Raw genomic sequence first — 21,330 nt, forward strand, 5'->3', positions numbered from 1 at the left:
GTCATTAACACCCCCGCTCCCCCCAAAAACAGAAACTATATTTTACGCAAGAAGGGAGGTAGCAGTATCCCAAATGGAGCCTTCCACTCAGAAGCAAGCAAATTGCTCCATAAACCACAGGATATGCCCAGTTGAACAACCTCAATATTAGAGGGAGCTAAATTGAAGATGCTTTAAAAAATAAAATAAAATTTGCAGACAGAAAGCTTTGTTGACTCTAGTTCCTATGTGGGGAGGCAAGGTGAGGCGAAGAGTTTCACCAATTGGAAAACCTCCTGCTCATGCCTTAAAAGTGGGCAGCAAAAGGAAGGGCTGGCAGATCTATGCTTTGAAATGGGCTGCAGCTGAGTGTGAAATTAATTGGCTCAGCTGGCAAACACAGCAGACTGCGTGGGAAGACCTTCCTCTGAATCCAGTTCTGGGGGGGTGGGGGTGGAAAATGAAGTTGAACAGAATTAAAAACATTTCGACGCGATGGATTGAATGACAGGGCATTCTGCTCCTACCTGTTCTTGTTTTAATGCTAAAATTACACCTCACCCGTTTTCTGTATTATTCCATTTCCATGCAATGCAGTACCGGCAGCAGTCCCTCATTTTAAGATTAGCGTCTGGTTTGCTTCCTGTTAGTGTCTCTGAAGTGTATACACTCACATACAGCACACTTGAAAGATACCTTTACCTAAGTCCCCGTATGAGGTAACAGCAAATGAATCAGAAGGAAATGACAAACCACGTTTTGGAATGATCACATTTGTTCATTACTGTTGTGATTCGCCAGCAGCCTGTGCAGACAGCAGCGGAATCAGACAGTGGGGAAGAACAGGGACCAGTCTGGGAGTCTGGGAGGACTCGGACAAGGGTCCTGCGTCCGATGCAGAGATGAGGCCCGGGCCATCTGGGAGTTATGTGCTGACTCCGGAGCCTCCAGAGTCTGGCAGCAGCGAGGCCGAGGAACAAGGGGAGCCTGTTCCCAGTGCGCATGTGCGCAGAGCTGCCAGAAGGCAAGAGCAGCTAAGACAAAAGGGGCAACTTGGGAGTAAGGCTTGGAGATGATTTCCCCTCCCCTAAGGTATAAAGGAAGTGCAAAGGTAGAGAAACCTTTGCAGGAAGCAAAGTTGTTCCCTCTGTTTGGATTGAACCTTGAAGCTCTGTGTGGATTTTGTACTTTGGTTGGTTTTTTATAGTTCGTTCAGCAGCAATTCAAAGGATAAAGGTGGATGCTTATCTCGAGGGACTGTTTGGGACTAAGTGTGTGCTTAATTACGGTCTCAGGAAGCCTTGGTCAGAACAACTACCACAGCATATAGAATACATGCATGAAGCAGTGATTTTCTAGGAAAGAATGAAATCGCACTTGAATGAAGTAAATAGAACAGCTTTGAGAATTTGTATATAGGTAGTCCTCGACTTACAACCACAACTGAGCCCAAAATTTCTGTGGCTAAATGAGACATCTATTCAGTGACTTTTTGCCCCATTTTATGACCTTTCTTGCCACAGTTCTTAAGTGAATTGCTGCAATTGTTAAATTAGTCACCCAGTTGCTAAGTGAATCTGGCTTTCCCATTGACTTTGCTTGCTAAAAGGTCACAAAAGGGGATCACAGAACCCTACCAGTAGTGGGATTCAATTTTTTTTACTACCTGTTCTGTGGGCGTGGCTTGGTGGGCGTGGCAGGGGAAGGATACTGTAAAATCTCGTCAGAGGTGGGATTTGCCGGTTCTCCGAACTAATCAAAATTTCCGCTACCGGTTCTCCAGAACTGGTCAGAACCTGCTGAATACCACCTCTGAACCCCACCATACTGCAACCGCCATAAATATGAGTTAGTTGCCAAGCTTCCAAATTTTGATCAGGTGACCGATGGGCATGCTGCAATGGTTGTAACTTCGAACGGTCACTAAATGAACTGTTGTAAGTTGAGGACTACTTGTATTCCATAGCCACTAAAGAGAATAATAAGATACCGGTAAAAAGCTTACCTTATTACAGGGGTGTCAAACCTGATTTCATTGAGGGCCACATCAGGGTTGTGTTTGATCATCGGGGGGGGCATGGGGGGCGTGGGCAAGGGGCATGGCCAGCTCAACATCAGTCATGTCAGGGGCACCTCTGGTGGGCCAAGCGCTCTGCCAGTAAAAATGGGCTTCCAAACTCTGTTTTGGGTTGCGATGGCCTCCTGCAATCCTCTGCCAGTGAAAATGGAGCTCAGGAAGGCCACGGATGGCCCTCCCGAGCTCTGTTTTCCATAGCAGAGACACCATGAGCTTTTGTCATTTTCAGGGTGGCCCCACAGGCCAAATCTAAGCATCCCGCAGGCCAGATCCAGGCCCTGGGCCTTGAATTTGACATCCCTGACTTATTACAATGCTGTATTTTATTTAAATGAGGTGACCAACCGTCCTCCTTTAGGGAGGACAGTCCTCCTTTTGTAAGTTCTGTCCTCTCTCAAAAAGTGTCCTCCTACATGTCCTCCTATTTGAAGGCTAATCTGTAAATCTCCGTATTTGATCGATGCTGATCCGATCCATTGTGTGTGATGTGACGTATTTGTATTTGACATGGCGATTCGTCAAGGCTCGGTACAGTGCAGCGAGACACAATTATGAGACGCATGCGCTCCACACAGTAGAATTGTTTTCAGAGAGTGTGCCGCGCGCAAGTGGCTTTATTATTTTTTTTCTTCAATTTATTTGTGTCCTCCTTCTCATTGTAAAAAAGTTGGTCACCTTAATTTAAAGCATGTATGGGATTTTTTTCTCTCCAGTGCTAAGGTTCTATGCTAAGGGTGGGGGAGACTATGTAGCCTTTGGGGAATCATCTGGTGGTTATGGGTGGCCAGAACCAAAATGAGCCAGGGAACTCATCTTCCTCTTTTGCCATTCCCTCCTTTTCACTGGGTGTCTGATGAAGAGAGTTCCTGGACCAGTGCTGGGATTCAAAAAAAAATTACTAGTTTTCTATGGGCATGGCTTGGTGCGCGTGGCATGGCTTGGGGGGAGTGGCTAGGGAAGGATACTGCAAAATCCCCATTACCTCCCTAACCTGCTTTCCAGCTCCGTTCTCCTGTACAGGGCAACAAAAGAAGACCCAGCCGATCAGCTGGGACTCGGGAGGCAGAGAATAGATGGGGATGGGGGCCAGTCGGAGGTGGTATTTGCCAGTTCTCCGAACTATTCAAAATTTCCGCTACCGGTTCTCCAGAACTGGTCAGAACCTGCTGAATACCACCTTTGCTCTGGACATGAAGTAAAGAGCCATGGTGGTGCAGTGGTTAGAATGCAGCATTGCAGGATAGCTCTGCTCACGTTGCCAGGAGTTCGATTCCCTCAATCCTGACCGGCTGAAGGTTGATTCGGCCTTCCATCCTTCCAAGTTTGGTAAAATAGGGTCTCGGATTGTTGGGGGCAAAATGTTGACTCTGTAAACTGCTTAGAGCAGGGGTGGGCAAACTTTTTGGCTCGGGGGGGGGGCTCATTGACTTTTAAAATTTGACAGACGGGCCGCCACCTGGTGTCGAAATGCCTGTCATTACAAGTCAAAATCAAATGAATGCAAACATTCAATCATTCACATCAAACCTTAATTCTGTACCAATCTTCGGCGGGCCGGATTAAAAAGACCAACGGGCCGGATGTGGCCCCCGGGCCGTAGTTTGCCCACCCCTGGCTTAGAGAGACTGTGAAGCACTGTGAAGCAGTATATAAGTCTAATTGCTATTGCTAAACTTGATCAGAAGCAGAGGCGGGGAAGGTCTCAACTCCCTTACGCAACTGAACAGCTTCCAGTTTTAACCAAGCCAGGCTGGTTTAATTGCCTATCACCAACTAACCTTTTGCTGATGCCAGCAAAAAATTCAAAATAAATCGTTTCCTCACCTTCCCTTGGGCCCCAGAGGTTCATTTCCACCATTTCTTAAAATTAGGGTAAGATTGTAATGAGGATAATGGCAGTTTTGCATTATTATCACAGCAAGACTATATTTGAAATGCATTACGTTTCTATTATTAAGCTCTACCTCCTGTTTCTTCTCTTGCTTGAATCTTCAAGGAGTGAGTCCAGCAGTAGCAGCAGCTGCTGCCGCTAAAGCAGCAAAATACGGTATGTCTCCCAATTATTTGAAACATCTTTATTTTGGCGGGGGAGGGGTATTTGTAGCAAACTCAAGGCAGGTAGATATCATTGCAGTGCGCATTGTAGGATTGGGCCCTCCATTCTTCTCTCCCTTCCTTTCTCCCTCCCCCTTTCCCCCTTACCATTAAAGTACTTCCCTGGGATGGACAAAGTTGCACTTAGTAAGTGTGCTTAGTGACCTCTCAGAAACTAGAGGACAGGCGGGTAAACCCAGCATGAAGTTACAACTACTACTGAAAACAACAATGTTGTCGTACATACAGTTTTTCCACCCTCTCTGATGTGAATTCTGGCAGTTGAAATCCATGTATCTTAGATGACGAGGTTGAGAAATGTCAATCTGTACAGCACAGTATAGAGCAAAGAAATTTGCGATATTTTGGTGGGGGAAAATAGGAGATTTTGAGTTTCTGCTTTCTGACAGCAGCAAGATTTAACACAGCATGGCTGGTGCCTTAGAGCAAAGGTCTGGGGACCACTGGTGGTCCGCGAGTAAATTTTGCTGGTCTGCAGAGAAATGTCCCCCTCAAAGCACTCCCCCCAAAGCAATTAATCCAGGCTGCGTGAGAACACAAGGCTCTGTTGCCCACATGGCCCACCTACCCGCTGGCCCCACCCTTCGGCCAAGCGCAAACCTTACCTTGAGTAGAGCCACACGAGCTGGAACTAGAAGGTAAGACCAATGGCGGGGGAGGGAAATCCGCCCCAGGTAGCTTGCTGAGGTTGGTGGGAAAGTTGGTCCCATATTCCAGAGCTTCAGTAGTCACAAGACTGGCCCTTTGGTCATCCCGGAGCTGCTCCTCCAGTCCATGGCAGGCCAGTGCATCCAGATGGAGGAGCAGCTACTCCAGGATGACCAAAGGGCCAGTCCTGTGACTACTGCAGCTCTGGAATATGGAACTAACTTTCCCACCAATGTCAACAAACCACCGTCAGTCAAAATTCATATTAGTGGTCCGTGGGATTTAAAATTATGAGTTTGGTGATCTCCGAGGTCCAAAAGGTTGTTCACTCCTGCCTTAGAGTATGTTTGAAATCAGGAAAGTTTTCAATTGATTACGTATTTCTTAACACTTCCCCTAGTTATCTAGCCGAAACAAAACTAGAAATTATACTTTGAAATTTCCCTCCCTATAACCATAAATTATGCAAAAGAAAATTTAGAAAATCAAATTGACTTTCTTAACATGTGCAAGTTGCAAGATTCAGGCTTTCAAGGCAAAACGGGGATTGATTGAATGCCCAAATATATCCTATGTCTACTTGCACAGGAAGTAGTTGCTATATACGCAGAGATACTTCTGTGGTCTGGGGGTATTGTGTGGATTTTTATCTAGGAACCTCCACAACACCTCCCCAGGACAGAGAGAAAGTGACTGGTTTAAATCACTGTATCAAATAGGCTCATACATCAAACAGACACATACACTATATAGAAGGGCAGCAAAATGAGATCAGTGAAAATCTTGAGGAATAGAACACATCTTTTGAATCAGTGAAAAACCAAAAACCAATGTATGACTGGTAGGCAGCAAGGACTTTGGTGAATCTTCTTTGAGTTCCCACTAAGTTCTCGTCCAGTTGAGTTTCTGCTATGTTTCCAATGCAATTGAACTCAGTTTCCACCAAGTTCCCACTCCCATTTCATAATTTCTTTTCTAGGGCGGGTTCCAGGTGGCGTTGGCCCTGGTGGCGTCATCCCTGGTGGCGTTGGCCCTGGTGGTGTCATCCCTGGTGGCGTTGGCCCTGGTGGCGTCATCCCTGGTGGCGTTGGCCCTGGAGGCATCATCCCTGGTGGCGTTGGCCCAGGAGGCGTCGTCCCTGGTGGCGTCGTCCCTGGTGGCGTTGGCCCTGGTGGCATTGTCCCTGGTGGTGGCGGCATTGTCCCAGGTAGTGTCAGTAACATCCCAGGTATTGGTGGGGTTTCTGGGGTTCCAGTAGTCCCAGATGCAGAAGACCTCCATGCCAGTATGGATTCTGTCCTGTAACTTAACTGTGTTTTTATGCACATTAGGAACTGGGTTAGCAGGAGCGGCGGCAGCAGCAGCAGCAGCTAAGGCAGCAGCAAAAGCAGCAGCATATGGTAAAAATGCAACCTATTTCTTTTCTCATTGCAACAGAGTTTGTGAATAGCAAGATATGACAATCTACTTCAAAATGCCAGACATCAGCAAACATACAGAATGGCATGCAAAATAAATTGCTGACTGAGGCAAATTAAATTATATACCTTGAGCCTGGTAAAATATTCTATATGTAATATTATAAAAAATCCATAGATATTAATTTTAAAAGCAAGCCTCTCTGTAGGACAAATATATGTTAAATTATTTTGAAAATCAAGATCTTCATTGGACCTAATATAAACCATTAATATACATGTTGTGTCATTAGATAATTCTTTTACTGAATCAAGTTTATTCATTCCATCCCCCACCTGTCTGAGAGTCCAGGTCATTGCTTCAAAATGCATTCACCTTCTTCCCACTAAAACAATCCTTCAAGCATAATCAAAAAGATTTATCACTCAAATTTCCCCCTCGGTTTATCACTGCCCTTATCCCGTTTTTGTTCCTAAACCAAAATTATCATCCTTGTAGATTAATGTTCTTCAAACTTGGCAACTTTTAAGATGTGAAAACTTCAACTCCCACAAATCTCCAGCCAGCACACTGGCTGGGGAATTCTGGGAGTTGAAATCCACTGTTGTGGATTTTAGGATCTTGCCTTCTGATTATTTCTCATTCAGTATTTCTCATTTATACTGAATCAAATTTGTCAGACACACAAAACCAAACTCAGCATCTTTGTGGAGATAATACAAGATTCTTCTGGGTTGCTGAATTGCACTCTGCTCCCACAGCAAAAGGAATTGGGCAGAGGGGGGCACTTCAATGAGGTTTTTCAATTCTTGAACATTCCATTCCTTTTTTCTCTTTAGAGGTAGAGACAGAGATAATTTGCAAATGAATAGAATAGAATAGAATAGAATAGAATAGAATAGAATAGAATCTGGAAGGGACTTTAGAGGTCTTCTAGTCCAGCCCCCTGCTCAAGCAGGATAACCTATACTATTTCAGATAAGTCTTTTCTTAAAACCTCCAGTGATGGAGCGCCCACGATTTCTGAAGGGAAGCTATTCCACTGGTTAATTGTCCTCATTGTTAGGAAGCTTTTCCTTAATTCCATCTTGCATCTCTCTTTGGTTCATTTCCAACCTTTGTTTCTTGCCCTGCCCTCTGGTACTTTGTAGAATAATTTGACCCCCACTTCATCATGACAGCCCTTCTAATACTGGAATACTTGTTGAGGTAATTCCCTCTTACGAGAATGAGCGCACACAGGGAGACGTAGTGAGAGTGGTGAAGAATAACACACAACTAGCACACAGATACACTGTATAGTAAAATGTTCCAGTAAAACGGTTAAGCAAAGTTCAACACAGTCCAAGTCATTCACGGTTAAAGCAGTCATTTTTCAGTCCAGGGATAATCCAGTAATGAAGTCCAGTATCAAAAACAGTTCAGTAACAGACTTACATCAAATCCAAGAATAACAGTCAATACAGGAACGGCAACACTCTCCAGAAAACACCAGAACAGGAACAGATACTCACTGAGACTTTCTGAGACACTCTTCAACAACCCAGGTTTCTGGCTCCATCTTATGACCATTTGAGAAACCACACCCAATTACAGTTTTAGCATTCTCTTAAAGACATAGTATTAAAATGTCTATCCTAGTTTATATATTTCCAACCCAAATAACTGTTACGTGACTTACATTCCTAACAATACTGCTATCATGTCGCCTCTAATTCTTCTTTTCCTTAAGCTAGCCAAATACAAATCCTGCAGCCGTTCTTCATGTTTTAGTCAAGGGTGGGATTCTACCCATTTGCACCTATTCGCTAGAACCAGTTGTTAACATTCTAAGCAGTTCAGAGAACTGGTTGTTAGAAGAAATTATTGGCCTAATCCTGTAAGGAAGGCAGGAAGGAAACATTCTGGTGTTGCTTACAGAAACTGCCTCTCCGTTAACCCTTATTACATTCTTGGCAGAACTAGACTTCCTGTCTCTGGAATTTCTCTGGAGCTTTTTTCCCCTCCTTTGCTGGTACTTTGCTTATGTGGAGTGACCATTCAAAGTTACAATGGCACTGAAAAAAGTGACTTATTACTGTTTTTCACACTTACGACTTCTGCAGCATCCCCACAGTCATGAGAGGCCAGGCAAGGAGATGGTGCCTCGATGTGAGTGATATTGAGTTGGCCATGCCCAGCCAATAACATGACTACCAAGCCATGTTCACCCAGTCACATGACCACCAAGCCATGCCCACCAACTAAGCCACGCCCACAGAACCAGTTGTTAAAAAAATTGAATCCCACCCCTGGTTTTAGTCTCCAAGCCTTTGATCATCTTAGTTGCTATTCTCTTAACTTTTTCCAAGGTCTCAACATCTTTTTTGTAGTATGGTGACCAAAATTGGTTGCAGTATTTCAGGTGTAGTCTTACTAGGGTTTTATAAAGCAGTACTAATACTTCACGTGATTTTGATTCTATGATACTGTTTATACAACCCAGGATTGTATTAGCTTTTTTGGCAGCTGCTGCACACTGCTGGCTCTTATTCAAGTGATCATCCACCAAGGACTCCAGTGTCCCTCTCACAGTTACTGTTTCTGAGCCAGGTCTCACCTAATCTGTACTTATATCTTTGGCTTTTCCTGCCTGAATGTAAAACTTTGCTTTTCTCCACATTAAAATTCATGTTGTTGGATAGGACCCATTGTTCAAGTTTGTCAAGATATTTTTGGATCCTGAGTTTATCTTCTGAGGTGTTTGATATTCCTGCTAGTTTAGCATCATCTGCAAATTTGATGAGTTCCCCTTCTATTCCCTCATTTAAGTCATTTATGAGGAAATAATACTCATCAGTTATAAACTTGATACCTCATCCTAATCCAACAAATATTACTAAAGAAGATAAAAACACAAATTGGTCCATATAATCGGACTATTTGTTTCAATATTTTTTTTCCTCAGGTGGAGTTAGGCCTGGCGGAGTTGTGCCTGGCGGAGTTGTGCCTGGAGGTGTTGTGCCTGGCGGAGTTGTGCCTGGTGGAGTTGTGCCGGGTGGAGTTGTACCTGGTGGAGTTGTGCCTGGTGGAGTTGTGCCGGGCGGAGTTGTACCTGGTGGAGTTGTGCCTGGTGGAGTTGTGCCTGGCGGAGTTGTGCCTGGCGGAGTTGTGCCTGGCGGAGTTGTACCTGGTGGAGTTGTACCTGGTGGAGTTGTACCTGGCGGACTAGGTAAGTTCTTGTGTATGTAGGAAACATAAAAGCACAGCATTACTGCCAATTGAATTTTTATGCTGCCCATCCTCTTGCCAAGAGCCATCTCTAGGCGGCTTACAACCCAGCACAACCAACCAATTTTGTGTCAGCTCTAGAATGGGTGTTTAGCAGTTTAACTCAACAGTGGGGAACATTCTGTATATTTAGGCCATTCAGTCCAGCTCCTGACCCTTAGTGAGACAGTGCGATTTGATGGGAATTTGGAAGTATGCCTTCTCTGTCATGATGCCTGTTTTATGGAACCCCCTTCCCCAGAGATACAGGTTCAGGAAAGAAGTGAAGACCTGGCTTTCCCCCTAGGCTTTGTAGCTACGATCCAATGGAGCTAACATGGGGTGGTGGATTTATGGATGCAGGTTTGATCATATCAACATTTAGGTTAAATTGGAGCGGGGTGTTGTATTGGAATTGCATTGTACCCTGTTTGCCACCCAGAATTCATTCTGGCAGATGAGCAGCTATGTAAGTTTTTCCCATACATGAATGAAATAATCCTTGTTCAGTGCAAAAATTCAAGTTAAGGCGTCTCTTAAAAGGTGGGCATCCAGTTTCTGGATGAATATATCCAGGGAAGGGACGCCTACCCGCATTTCACACTTCAACTGTTCTTACCCTTAGGAAGTTTTTCCAATATTCAATTGGAAACTGACTTCCTTTATGATTCCATGTCTCTTCAGTCTGTAATGATAAAAGAATAAGTTTTACCAATTTTCTTCTATGGGGTCGCTTTTTAGATATTTGAAGCATGGTACCATATTTCTCTCTAGGCTCTTTTTCACAAGACTTAAACATGTCTAACTACTTCAATCTCTCTTTGTTTCAGGTTATTATCTTAGTTGACCTTTTAGGAAACTATTCTGAATCCTCTGATTCCTTAAATTTTGGTGCCTACAATTGGTACAGCTGAGTATTATTCCCACATATTGGATACTGTACCTTTACTAATGAAGCCTAAAATTGTTTGGCTTTTTGGCAGCTACACCACCCTGCTGACTCATATTCCGTTTGCAGTGTGGTTTCATGGTTATTTAGCTGAAGTTAGGCTACCGTTGAGGTGATTCCCAATCCTGCCATGAACTGGGGAACTATGCAAAATAAGGGTTGATGATCCAAAGACCTCATCTTTATTTTTCTTATATTTGCAGTTCCAGGAAGTCCTGCAGCCGCTCTAAAAGCAGCTGCCAAGGCAGCAAAATATGGTAAGGTCGCTTCAATCCAACAATTTAGAGCAGCGTTGTAAATATAGGCAACTAATGGTTTCTACTGGGGCTTTGCAGCATTTCAGATTTGGAGGCAACAAGATACATTAGGAAACACAGAAGCATGTTGTAGTACTTGTCTGCATCTCCTTAAACCAGGGGTGTCAAACTCAAGGCCCAGAGCCAGCCCACAAGATGCTTAGATCTGGGCCATGGGGCCATCCTAAAAACAGCAAAGGACTAGCCCGCGGTGCCTCTGCCAGCAAAAATGAGTTCAGGAGAGCCACACACGGCTATGTTTTCAGCTGCAACGGCCTCCTGCCTCCCTCTGCCAGTAAAAATGAGCTCCGGGGGAGCGGGGCCGAGCTCCATTTTCATTGGCAGAGGGCGGCAGGAGGCCGTCGCAGCTGAAAACAGAGCTCAGGAGCCCATTTTCACCGGCAGAGCACTTGGGCCACCACAGATGCCTTCGACATGAATGACGTCAAGTTGGCCATGCCCACCACAGCCACACCCACTCACGCCTCCCCTCCCCGACGGCAAACACAACCCTCATGCAGCCCTCAATGAAATCGAGTTTGACACCCCTGCTTTAAACCAAATGTGTCTTTCCTTAGAGTCCTGCTGCAGCTACAGAGGGCATCACCTAAACTTTGCAGAGTTGCAAGCAGATGCCACATGAGTGCTAATATACCCCAAAAGTCCCCTTTTCACTTTTATATTGATTCTGCACAGTATTAATAAACAGCAAATGGAGCACTAAACACAAGGAGAAATGAAAGAGTCCATATTTCTGGGCCTCGGTCCATTCCTCACTTAAGGGGAAAATCTGTTCACTGAGTTAGAAGTACTGGGGCTAAGGGACCACTCAGCTCTGTGCTTTAAGGCTGGGGTCCCCAACCCCCAGTCTGTGGACCAGCAATGAGCCATGGCATGTCAGAAACTGGGCTGCACAAACAAGCAAAGCCCCATCCATGGGATGCAGGCAGCATGGAAAACCACACCCCTCCGGTCCGTGGAGAAAACCTCTCCCCATGGAACCGGTCCCTGGTGCCCAAAAGGTTGGGGGCTGCTACTCTAAGGAGACTGTGTCCTTTGGAGAGAACATAGCATCTGAAGAGAGTTCTCTGTCCTGGATCCCTCTCCTGTCTCCTGTTATACACGTCAGTATGAATGTTAGTTTATGTTTTGGGGGTGGGGGGGGGGAGGAATCAGGATGAATCCGGTAGCACCTTTTCTGAATAAGTTTATTAACAGGCATAGGCTTTTGTGAATGGCCGTGCACATTATCAGAGGCACAGAGCCTTTGATGCAGTTCACAAGAGCTTGTACCTGCGAATAAACTGTATGAGTGTTGTGGTTAGCTGGCAGCAGGTGCAGATGGCTGAGGAAAGTGAGGACTCAGATGAGGGACTAGGACTATTAGGAAGTGGGCTGTTACCATCAGAGATTGTAGGGACTGGCAGCAGCGATGAGGAGATTCCGAGGAGCCTGTGCCAAGTGCTTGTGCGCACAGGATTGCTCGCAGGAAAGAGCAGCTGCAGCAGTATGGGCAACTCGGGAGTAAGGCTGCAAGATAATGGCCCCTCCTTCAAGAAGATAAAAGCCAGCTGTGAATCAGACTTTGTAGGAAGCAAAAACGTTTTGAAACTCCAGCCTCGTGGACATTGCAGTATCCTAAGTTGGTATTCGAAGACTCTTGTGTTGTAAAGTATTTCTTATCTGTTATTCTTGGCAGCCTCGCACAGTTTTGGCGAGGCTTGTGCTTATCAAAGTTAATTAATTTGCAGCAGCCTTTTAACCAGGGATTCATAAAAATCATTAAGAGGTTTCTGTTCCCTTTGGTTCGTGTTTGTTTTATTGGAAAAGGGTTTGGGTCAGAACAATGAGTCAGAAAAGGTGCTTCACATTTTTATTTTTAGTCTCTAACCATCCATGGCCTTGGTTCTCTTTAAACATTGTTTAGTAATTGATCATTGGTGGCTCCGCATATCATGCAGAACCACAGGCTTTAAAAAGTGTGTGTGTGTGTGAATACAGCCATAGAAGTGTAGCTACATTCACCAAACCTTTCTCAAAAGTTGGGACTTTACCAGGGGACAAAAACAAGATGATGAAACCAGCAAATAAGTTGATGCATGTTATTATTACTGCTCGAACCAGTAAGATTTTTATTCCCCCTTTCCTCCAATTGCTCAAGGAAGCTACATGGGGAACTCCCTTTATTTTATTGCCATAACAACAACCCCGAAGAGGGTTAGTCTGAGTCACCAGGGCAAAATCACCTGCTCTTGGTGGATTTGAACCTGTCCTAGCCCAAAACCTTCATCACTATACCTGCTTTCTTCTGCTATAAATAAAAAGCTCTAGGCCTACACTGTAGAACAGGGGTCACCAAACTTGGCAACTTTAAGACTGGTGGACTTCAATTCCCAGAAATCTCCCAGCTGGCTGGAGAATTCTGGGAGTTGAAGTCCACCAGTCTTAAAGTTGCCAAGTTTGGGGACCTCTGCTGTAGAATTTTCAGGAATACAGCACAAGTGGTTTAAGTGGCAAATAATAGGTTTATTTGTAAGGATCACACCTCAAGCATTGTTTGGGGCATAGTTGATGTGCCCAACTTTTGATCTGGCTTTCCTTTGCAGCTGGAGAAATTGCATAAGATGGTGCGATAGCAGAAGGGCAAAAATACCTACTTCAATACACAGGCCTGCAATTGCCCGTGAGAATACCACTGCGTCATTTAGCAGCACAGTTCTGGAGGCCGGGAGGGGGGGGGGGGGACAAACAATTGCAGAAAAATGCTGCATCATTGAGTGGCCTCATTTTGCAAATGAAAAAAAAAAAAACCATCGTAATAAGAATACAAGTAGCCCTCTGCAAACAGTGAAAAAGGGTGGTGGTGTAGGAGAAAACACAAAGCACCCAGGCTTCATGTTTTGAACTGAATATCATCCTTGGAGAACTTCAACTCTTACATAGTGGAACAGAAAACCATCTCTTTCTTACAACGTTTGCTTTGCCCAAGCAGGAGCAGGTAGAGGAAGAGGACTTGTGCCTGGAGGAGGAGTTGGCAGCCTAGTACTTAGTCCTGTTAATGGACTTGTGACTGGCATTGGAGGAATCCCAGGAGGTGGAGGTTAGTAATGCTACTGTATATGCCAACATTTAATACCAGCTACCCGTATTTCTCCAAAAAGAAAGTCGGGTCTTATTTTCTTTTGATCTCCCGAAAAAACAGCTAGGCTAGGGGCTAGGCTAGGGGTGGGATCCTACCATTTCGGTCCGGCTCTATAGAACCGGTAGCTCCGAAGAGCAGTTGACACCGAACCGGTTCGCTGGGACAAGGTTTTGGTCTGCTGTTTGGCCCACCTGCTGCCTGGGCTCTAGGCTGTCCTTTAGTGGCTGCATTTTCCTCCTCAGCTGCTTTGTATGGCACAGCTGAGTGCCGCTCGTCAGCTGGAGAAGGTAAATGCTTGCCGGAGCTGGTAGTGTGCACGCACATGCATGCGCTCCCTGAACCAGTTGTTATTCCGGTCAGATCCCACCCCTGATTCTAATTATTGACTCACCTCGCGGCAGTGGCACCGACAGCCCCTCCCGGCAGGACCCCACTGCTGGCCCACTTCTTCTGTGGCCGCTTGACCCCACTTGCACCCCATCGTTCCGGCCTCTGTTTCACCTTCAGATGCCTGCCGGAAGCTCTCTGCAGCCGCTAACAGAGCTCTGGATTGAATGGCTGCAAGCGGCCACAGAACAAGGTGAGGCATGTGTCGGGGTGTGCGAGGCCTGGTAAGTAGGGCAGCTCCACCACCCACCATCCCCACCCTAGCTTATCTTTTTACCTGTATGCTTCACCCCACTCCCTGCACCCTGGGGTGGGCAGGGTCTTAATTAGGGCTAATTTTGTGGCTTAATTTGATCTCATGCGCTCAAAAAGTGATAGGGCTTCTTTTCAAGGTGGGTTGTCTTTTTGGAGAAACACGGTATATTTATTTTATTATTCCCAGACAAATTAGTATTTCTTTGGGAACACCGCAGAATTTCTAATCAGTTCATAATGCAAGGCAACTAAGCTAAATCACTGAAATGCACTTACAAATTTAATTAACAATGGCAAGGAACAAAACAATGAGTTCCCCAGCAGCAGAAATACTTCCGGCGATAAGCAAACATTTGCCTACCCTCCTCAGAGCTAGCAGTGGAGGGTCAAGAAAGCCTTCAAGAGCAAAGAGTTCCACAACTGACCCCCCCCCCCTCCAAGATTGTTTCGATTTTCCTGTTCAGAAATGCTGAAATGCAAACCCTATTCGGGTATTTGGCAAGCTGCATTGCACGTCAAAGCAGCGATATTCTGTATTACCTTTTGATTTTCAAATACTGCTGCAGGAAATCCAGGAAAGGGAGGGATTGTTTATAGCACTGTTAGTCCATTCAGCAATTTTAAAATGTACGGGCTTCAACCTCCAGAAATTCCCAGCCAGCAAGCCAGTTTGAAGTCCGCGTCTCTTAAGTGTTGTGGGAAATTAGAAACGCTGGTTTATAAGGAAAAAAATCGGGGATCCATCAGTGACAAAGATCCTGTTTTCAGCCTTTTTTCAGTGTTGTTATGAAATACATGCTCCGTGGTGTTTCAAAAGACCGGTGGATCTGCCTGACAAAACCAAACAAAATGAAATCCAAAGCAAAACAAAGCAAAATCAAACCAAGACAGGACAAAACAAAAGTCAAGACAAAAACATAGCCACCAGTCTGTTTAAAGTGGGACAGAGTTTTAGTGCCGATTCTGTCCCAAATGAATGCATTAAAAGTTCTCTGCTGCTTCTGCTGTGTTTTTACATAGCCACGCTTCCTACTGTTTTTACTACTTGGGAGGAAAAGAATATCAAGTTGCCTGCCCTAAAGCCATTGTGCATATTCCATAAGATGCTTCCAGATGCTGCCTTCTGCAGCTATTCCAAGCCAGCTTTGACTGATTATGTGCCATCAAGTTGGTATCAACTGTTAGCAACCACACAGATGTGGTTCTTCCAGATCTTCCAACAGTTCACTCAATCACCATTGTCAATGAGCAAAAATATAGTTATTGATATTATAGTAGGATAATTATAATTGTTACGTACTGATTATTGCACAAAATGTTTGTATCCAGTCGACACACTGTTTAAATGGAAGATGGATCTGTTGTTAAAAAATAAAATAAAAACTTATATTAAAAGAGAGAAATGCTGCTTAATGAGACATTAGAGGTCTGAACTTTGCTCCCATTCTGACCGCTTAATTCTTTTGTTCTTCTTTCTCCTAGTACCTGGGGCAGCTGCAGCAGCAAAAGCAGCTGCTAAAGCAGCCAAATATGGTGAGTTTGATCTGCATCTATCCTTACCCAAGCTAGCTTTTCTTGGGAAAAATAATGTTCTCTCTTCGAAGCCCATTTAACAAAAGGCTCTGTGCCTTTTCAGGATAAATGCCAAATTACCAAGATCAGTTATGGGTTCCTCTATTCCAGTGGTAGCCAACCAGTGGGCTGGGGACCACTGGTGGTCCGCAATAAAATTTTGATGGTCTGCAGAGAAATGTCACCCCCAAAGCACATACACCCCAAAGCAATTAATCCAGGCTGCGTGGGAACACAAGGCTGTGCCGCCCACATGGCCCATGGGAACACAAGGCTTGTGTCTCTTGCATTGCACACAACATGAAGTAGTGAGGGGAGGGGGGAAAGGGCGGAGGGGGGGACTTGCCCCACTTTGCCCCAAGTGCCTGGCCTGACTACCGGGCTGCTTCTTTCTGCTTTTTTTCTTTCTTCTGCTTTTGGCTGCACACAAGGAAAGCAGCAAAAGTCTTTCTTTCTCTCCCCCAAACTCCGCCAGAAATGAGTCTTTGGGACCCTGCAAGGCATCCTCCTCCAAGAGGCTGCGCCAATGCAACAGATCTCACAAAGACTCATTTCTGGTGGAGTTTGGGGGAGAGAAAGAAAGGCTTTTGCTGCTTCTGCTGCTTTCCTTGCATGAAGCCAAAAGTCTCTCTTTCTCTCTCTCTCCCCCTGAGAACGGAGCTGGAGACGGTATCCTGCAATCCCAAATAAACAATGATCGATCAGTAGGAAAACAGGGTGGGGAATTTTCCTGCAGTCTTTTGGGGGGATTTTCCCAGGGTCACTGGTCTGCGGGATATAAAATTATGAGTTTAGTGTTCCCTGAGGTCCAAAAGGTTGGCAACCCCTGCTCTATTCCACAGTGCCATTTCTGAGTTGGGCAAGGCAGAAATTAGGAACTTAGTTTGATACCCTATACCTTAAGGCTATTTCTTACATGGCTACGTGTGACTTCTGCGGTTCCCAGAACCATCTAAAAATTGCAACTGAATTATTACTTTTGGAAGTGACTGGCAGGGAACATTATTAATTGTAATGGTAATTAATTCATGTTATTTTATTGAAATTAAATGTCAATTTAATTTAAATTTTGTATGGAGTCACTCTCTTGTATATCTTGCCCTTGAATATTTTAGATTTGGGATAGCTGTATTACATCACTCAGAAAGTTTCTCGTTGATCAATATTTCATTGGCGGAGGAAAAGGTGGGAAAATCTGGTTTGCACAAACACCAAACCCACTGATAATGCCCATGTCAAGTGACAGCCTGTCTGAGTCAGAATGAAATGAGGCAAAGAAAACTTTCAGAAATATGATTGCATGAAAAGCACAGCTTTTTAACACAGTATCAGTATTCGTGTATGAATCAGTTACACAGAGGGATAAGGCACAAAGAAATTAAAAGCAAGAGCAAGGGAGATATACTGCCATTTTAGGATTTTTTAAAAAAATTATCCTTATTAAGCTGGGACCAACAGGAATAGAACACCTATGCCATACCAGATTGCCCGGGTTCAGGTGGACCCGTAGCTAACATTATGGCTGGTTCAGTGAACCATCAAATCCCACCCCTGGCTAGCTCCGCCCACCCCACCCCTTCCAGGAGTCTCCACGCAACCCATTTTGGATGCAAGGTAAGTGCAGGGCCCACATAGAGGCTTCGGGAGGCGGAAAAACGGGCATCCCGGAAATTTCAGAAGTCTGGAAACGGGCCCATTTCTGGCTTCCAGAGCCCAGGGAAGGCAGTTTTCACCATCCCAGAGGCTTGATGAAAGCCTCCAGAGCCTGGGGATGGTGAAAATGCCCCCCGCTACCACGGTGCAGGAGGCTGACTAGGCCACACCCATCATGACCACACCCACCCAGTAACCAGGCAGAGAACCCGTTGCTGAAACTTTTGAAGCCCACCCCTGTGTGAAACCAGGTGAAAGGACAGAATGGGAAATATTTGATCTTGTCTTTTTTCTTATTTAACACTGTCTGCACCTCAATTTAAAAATAAATAGATACAACTCATTATATGTGGTACAACAGGTCTCAGGCCCGGAGGTGGTGTCCTTCCTGGAGGTGGTGTTGTACCTGGAGGTGGCGTCCTTCCTGGAGGTGGCGTTGTGCCTGGAGGTGGTGTTGTGCCTGGAGGTGGCGTCCTTCCTGGAGGTGGCGTTGTGCCTGGAGGTGGCGTTGTGCCTGGAGGTGGTGTTGTGCCTGGAGGTGGCGTCATCCCTGGGGGCAGACTTCCTGGTGCAGGTCTGTTCTTCCTTGAGTACAGGTTGTCCTCAACTTATAGCAATAGCATTTTGACTTATATACCTCTTCAGAGTGCTTTACTACCCTCTCTAAGAGGTTTAGAGAGTCAGCATATTGCCCCCAACATCCTGGGTCCTCATTTTACCAACCCTGAAAGTATGGAAGGCTGAGTCAACCTCGAGCCAGTCCAAATCAAACTGGTGGCAGTCGACAGAATTAGCCTGCAATATTGCATTCTAACCACTGCACCACCATGGTTCTGACCACAATTGGAGTTAGAATTTCAGTGATGCAGTTATTCAGTGAGTCATCATGTGACCAAACCTAAATTTAGGACCATTTTTATCATGGTTGTTAAATGAAGGACAAGGTCATTAAGCAAATGACAAGGTTTTTAAACCAATTTGGCTTCCCCAATTGACTCTGCTTGTCAGAAACTGGTTGAAAAGTTTACAGCAGGATCGTGTGATTGCAAGACTGCAACCATTGTAAATTAGAGTCAGTTGCCACATATCCAAGTTGTAATTATATGAATGCAGGGCTAGTGGGAAAGTCATAATTTTGAGAATGGGTTGTAAGTAACATTATCTTAGACGGTTCCAACTTTGAATCGTTGTTAAAAAATGGTTATAAATCAAGGACTACCTGTAATCCTCCGATTTTCCCGAGACAGGAGTAATTTCCTAGACATAGAGAATCAGCCCTGCTCACAATTTCCCATTTTGACAGGCAAAAATTATCTCTGGCAATGGGTTTCTGATGGGAATTATTTCCTCTTCTCTCACAGGCATTCCCATAATTGGAGGACAAGGAGGAGGCAAACCACCTAAATACGGTATCTCTGCAGAATTTTTTTAAAAAATGCTTGTAATTCATCACGTTAACTCCTCGAAATAGGTATAGACCGATATGACTATGGAAGGAAGAAAAAAATGAAAGAGAGAGAAAGAGTGTTCTGACCAAGGCTTCCTGAGACAGTAACAATCACACGCTGTTCCCCAAAACCTTTTGTTTGATTTCAACCACTGTTAAAATAAAATTCACAGCCCATAATGAGTCCCAAACAGTTTATGAATAGTCCAACAGAAGTCTGCCACAGTCTTTTGGGAGAATTGCTGATAAGCACCTACCTTCACCTGCCTTGAAATACTACCAACGTCTAATTGCCAATTAGCTGTACAAGGCCAAACAGAGCACAAAGTCAACATGGAGCTTCAGATTTTAAACCGACCAGAATGGTTCATGTCTCTTTGCTCCTCCTTTATGTCTTATGGGAGGTGCCAATCATCTCCAAGCCTTACTCCCAAGTCGCCCCTTTTGTCTTAACTGTTCTGGCAGCTTCTGGCAGCTCTGCGCACACTGGTTCCCCCTATTCCTCTGCCTCACTGATGTCAGATTCTGGAGGCCCCAGAATCCGCACATAACTCTCAGGTGGCCCTGGCTCCATCTCTGTGTTGGATGCACATCCCTCGTCCAAGTCTTCCCCAGACTCCAGGACTCACCCATGTTCCTCCCCACTGTCCAATTCTGCTGCCAGCTCTACAGGCCGCCAGTGGACCACAACAAAAAGAGAGAATGAGAGGGAGAGTACAAAATGAATCATCCCAGAGAAACAACCATTTGGGAGTGAGTGGCACATTTAACTACGAGAAGGCCAAGGAGCACAAAGGGCGAAAGGATGATGCAAAATAATTATTTTTTGTTTTGCTGTTACTTAGAACTAGATTAGAATAAAGTAATTTTTGGCTTATGCAATTTCTGCATACATTAACTGCATGGGGCTGATCCAAAATGGCACTTCTTATCCACTGACATATTCACCTGATACAGGCCCCACTGAAACAAATGGAAGCCACACCAGAGAACCCCTTCTGTTCCTGCCCAGCTTTTTGTTTTCTTATGTATCTGGAGGCAATTCTCATGACTCAAAAGGCCAAAGGCTTTACCTTCCCAAATAGTTGTTCTCCAATTTCTTGTACTGTCTCAGAATGACCATTAGGGCAGATTTTCTCATCGTTAAGCTGAATGGACTTCAACTCCCAGAATTCCCTGGCCAAGGCTCCCAGAGAATTCTGGGAGCTGAAGTCCACACAGTTTAAATTTCCAAGGTTAAGAAAAACTGCATTAGGGAAAGCAAACTGGACAAAACATCTCCTTGAGTGGAAAAATAAAATGGGAAAGTGGATGTAGAGGGAAGCTTCCAGTCTGCAGGGAGAGAAAAGAACTGCTATAGATTCACCATTGAAACTTGCTCCCTGTCTTTGACAGGTGTCCCAGGTACTGGCTTGGGTGGAACTGGTGTGGCAGGTAAGTTCAGAGTATGGAACTGCTGGAGCTGAGCTAGGTATATGGCTCCGTCTTTAGCTATAGGGGCTGGGCCTGGATTCTTCCTGACCGTGTTTCCTTTTCTCACACTCCAGAATATGCAGAGTTGTCTTGATATGTGAAAAGGATGCAACACGGTGATGTTTGGCAGGGTGTGATGAATGAAAGCACTTAGGCTCTATCACAGGGGTGTGAAACTCGCGTCGTCATGGTGGCATCACGTGACTATCAGAACTCTTTTCCCCTTTGCTAAACCAGGTGTGGGCGTGGCCAGCGCATGACACATCTGGCCCATGGGCTGCGAGTTTCACAACCCTGCTCTATCAGGTTCTGTTGTTATAAACTTGAAGAATGCTTTCTAGGCCCAGCTGAGCTGTCTGCCAGCTGATCTGCAAGGCCCAGTGTTATTCCCCAGGTTATTCCCCAAACTCTATCCTGGAAGTCTGTTCTTTAATTGGAGGAACCGATTCCCAAAGTAGAGGCAGAGCCAAATGTCTTGCTTTGGTACTTAAATGATCATCTTGAGCAGGGGTGGGATTCAACCAGTGTTACTACCAGTTCGGTGACTATGTTTTGCTGCGCACGCGTGTAAAAAAAACCTTAAGCTGTGCCGCCCAAACAGCTGAAAAGCGCTGCATGCAGGTGCGCAGCATTTGAAAAGCCACTTTTTTCCTGCTTCTTCAACCTCAG

The 21,330-nt window shown here is 45.1% G+C and overlaps 1 protein-coding gene across 12 annotated transcripts in view; it reads left to right on the forward strand.

The window, feature by feature from the left end:
- Positions 1-21,330, forward strand: part of ELN (elastin) — a 98,706-nt gene that overhangs the window by 70,449 nt on the left and 6,927 nt on the right. For 6 of the 12 annotated variants that reach the window (XM_087927976.1, XM_087928041.1, XM_087927994.1 and 3 more), the window contains exons 18-27: positions 4,053-4,103; positions 5,799-6,026; positions 6,151-6,219; positions 9,186-9,449; positions 10,640-10,693; positions 13,722-13,832; positions 15,999-16,049; positions 18,103-18,315; positions 19,103-19,150; positions 20,584-20,622. In XM_087927976.1, the coding sequence (XP_087784102.1) occupies positions 4,053-4,103; positions 5,799-6,026; positions 6,151-6,219; positions 9,186-9,449; positions 10,640-10,693; positions 13,722-13,832; positions 15,999-16,049; positions 18,103-18,315; positions 19,103-19,150; positions 20,584-20,622 (1,128 nt within the window). The remainder of the gene's footprint in view (positions 1-4,052; positions 4,104-5,798; positions 6,027-6,150; positions 6,220-9,185; positions 9,450-10,639; positions 10,694-13,721; positions 13,833-15,998; positions 16,050-18,102; positions 18,316-19,102; positions 19,151-20,583; positions 20,623-21,330) is intronic. The other 6 variants (XM_087927986.1, XM_087928014.1, XM_087928062.1 and 3 more) reach the window with 3 other exon arrangements.

Source organism: Pseudonaja textilis, chromosome 1 (assembly GCF_049901715.1).
Source record: "Pseudonaja textilis isolate UNSWEBS1 chromosome 1, rPseTex1.2, whole genome shotgun sequence".
Taxonomy (NCBI): Eukaryota; Metazoa; Chordata; class Lepidosauria; order Squamata; family Elapidae; genus Pseudonaja; species Pseudonaja textilis.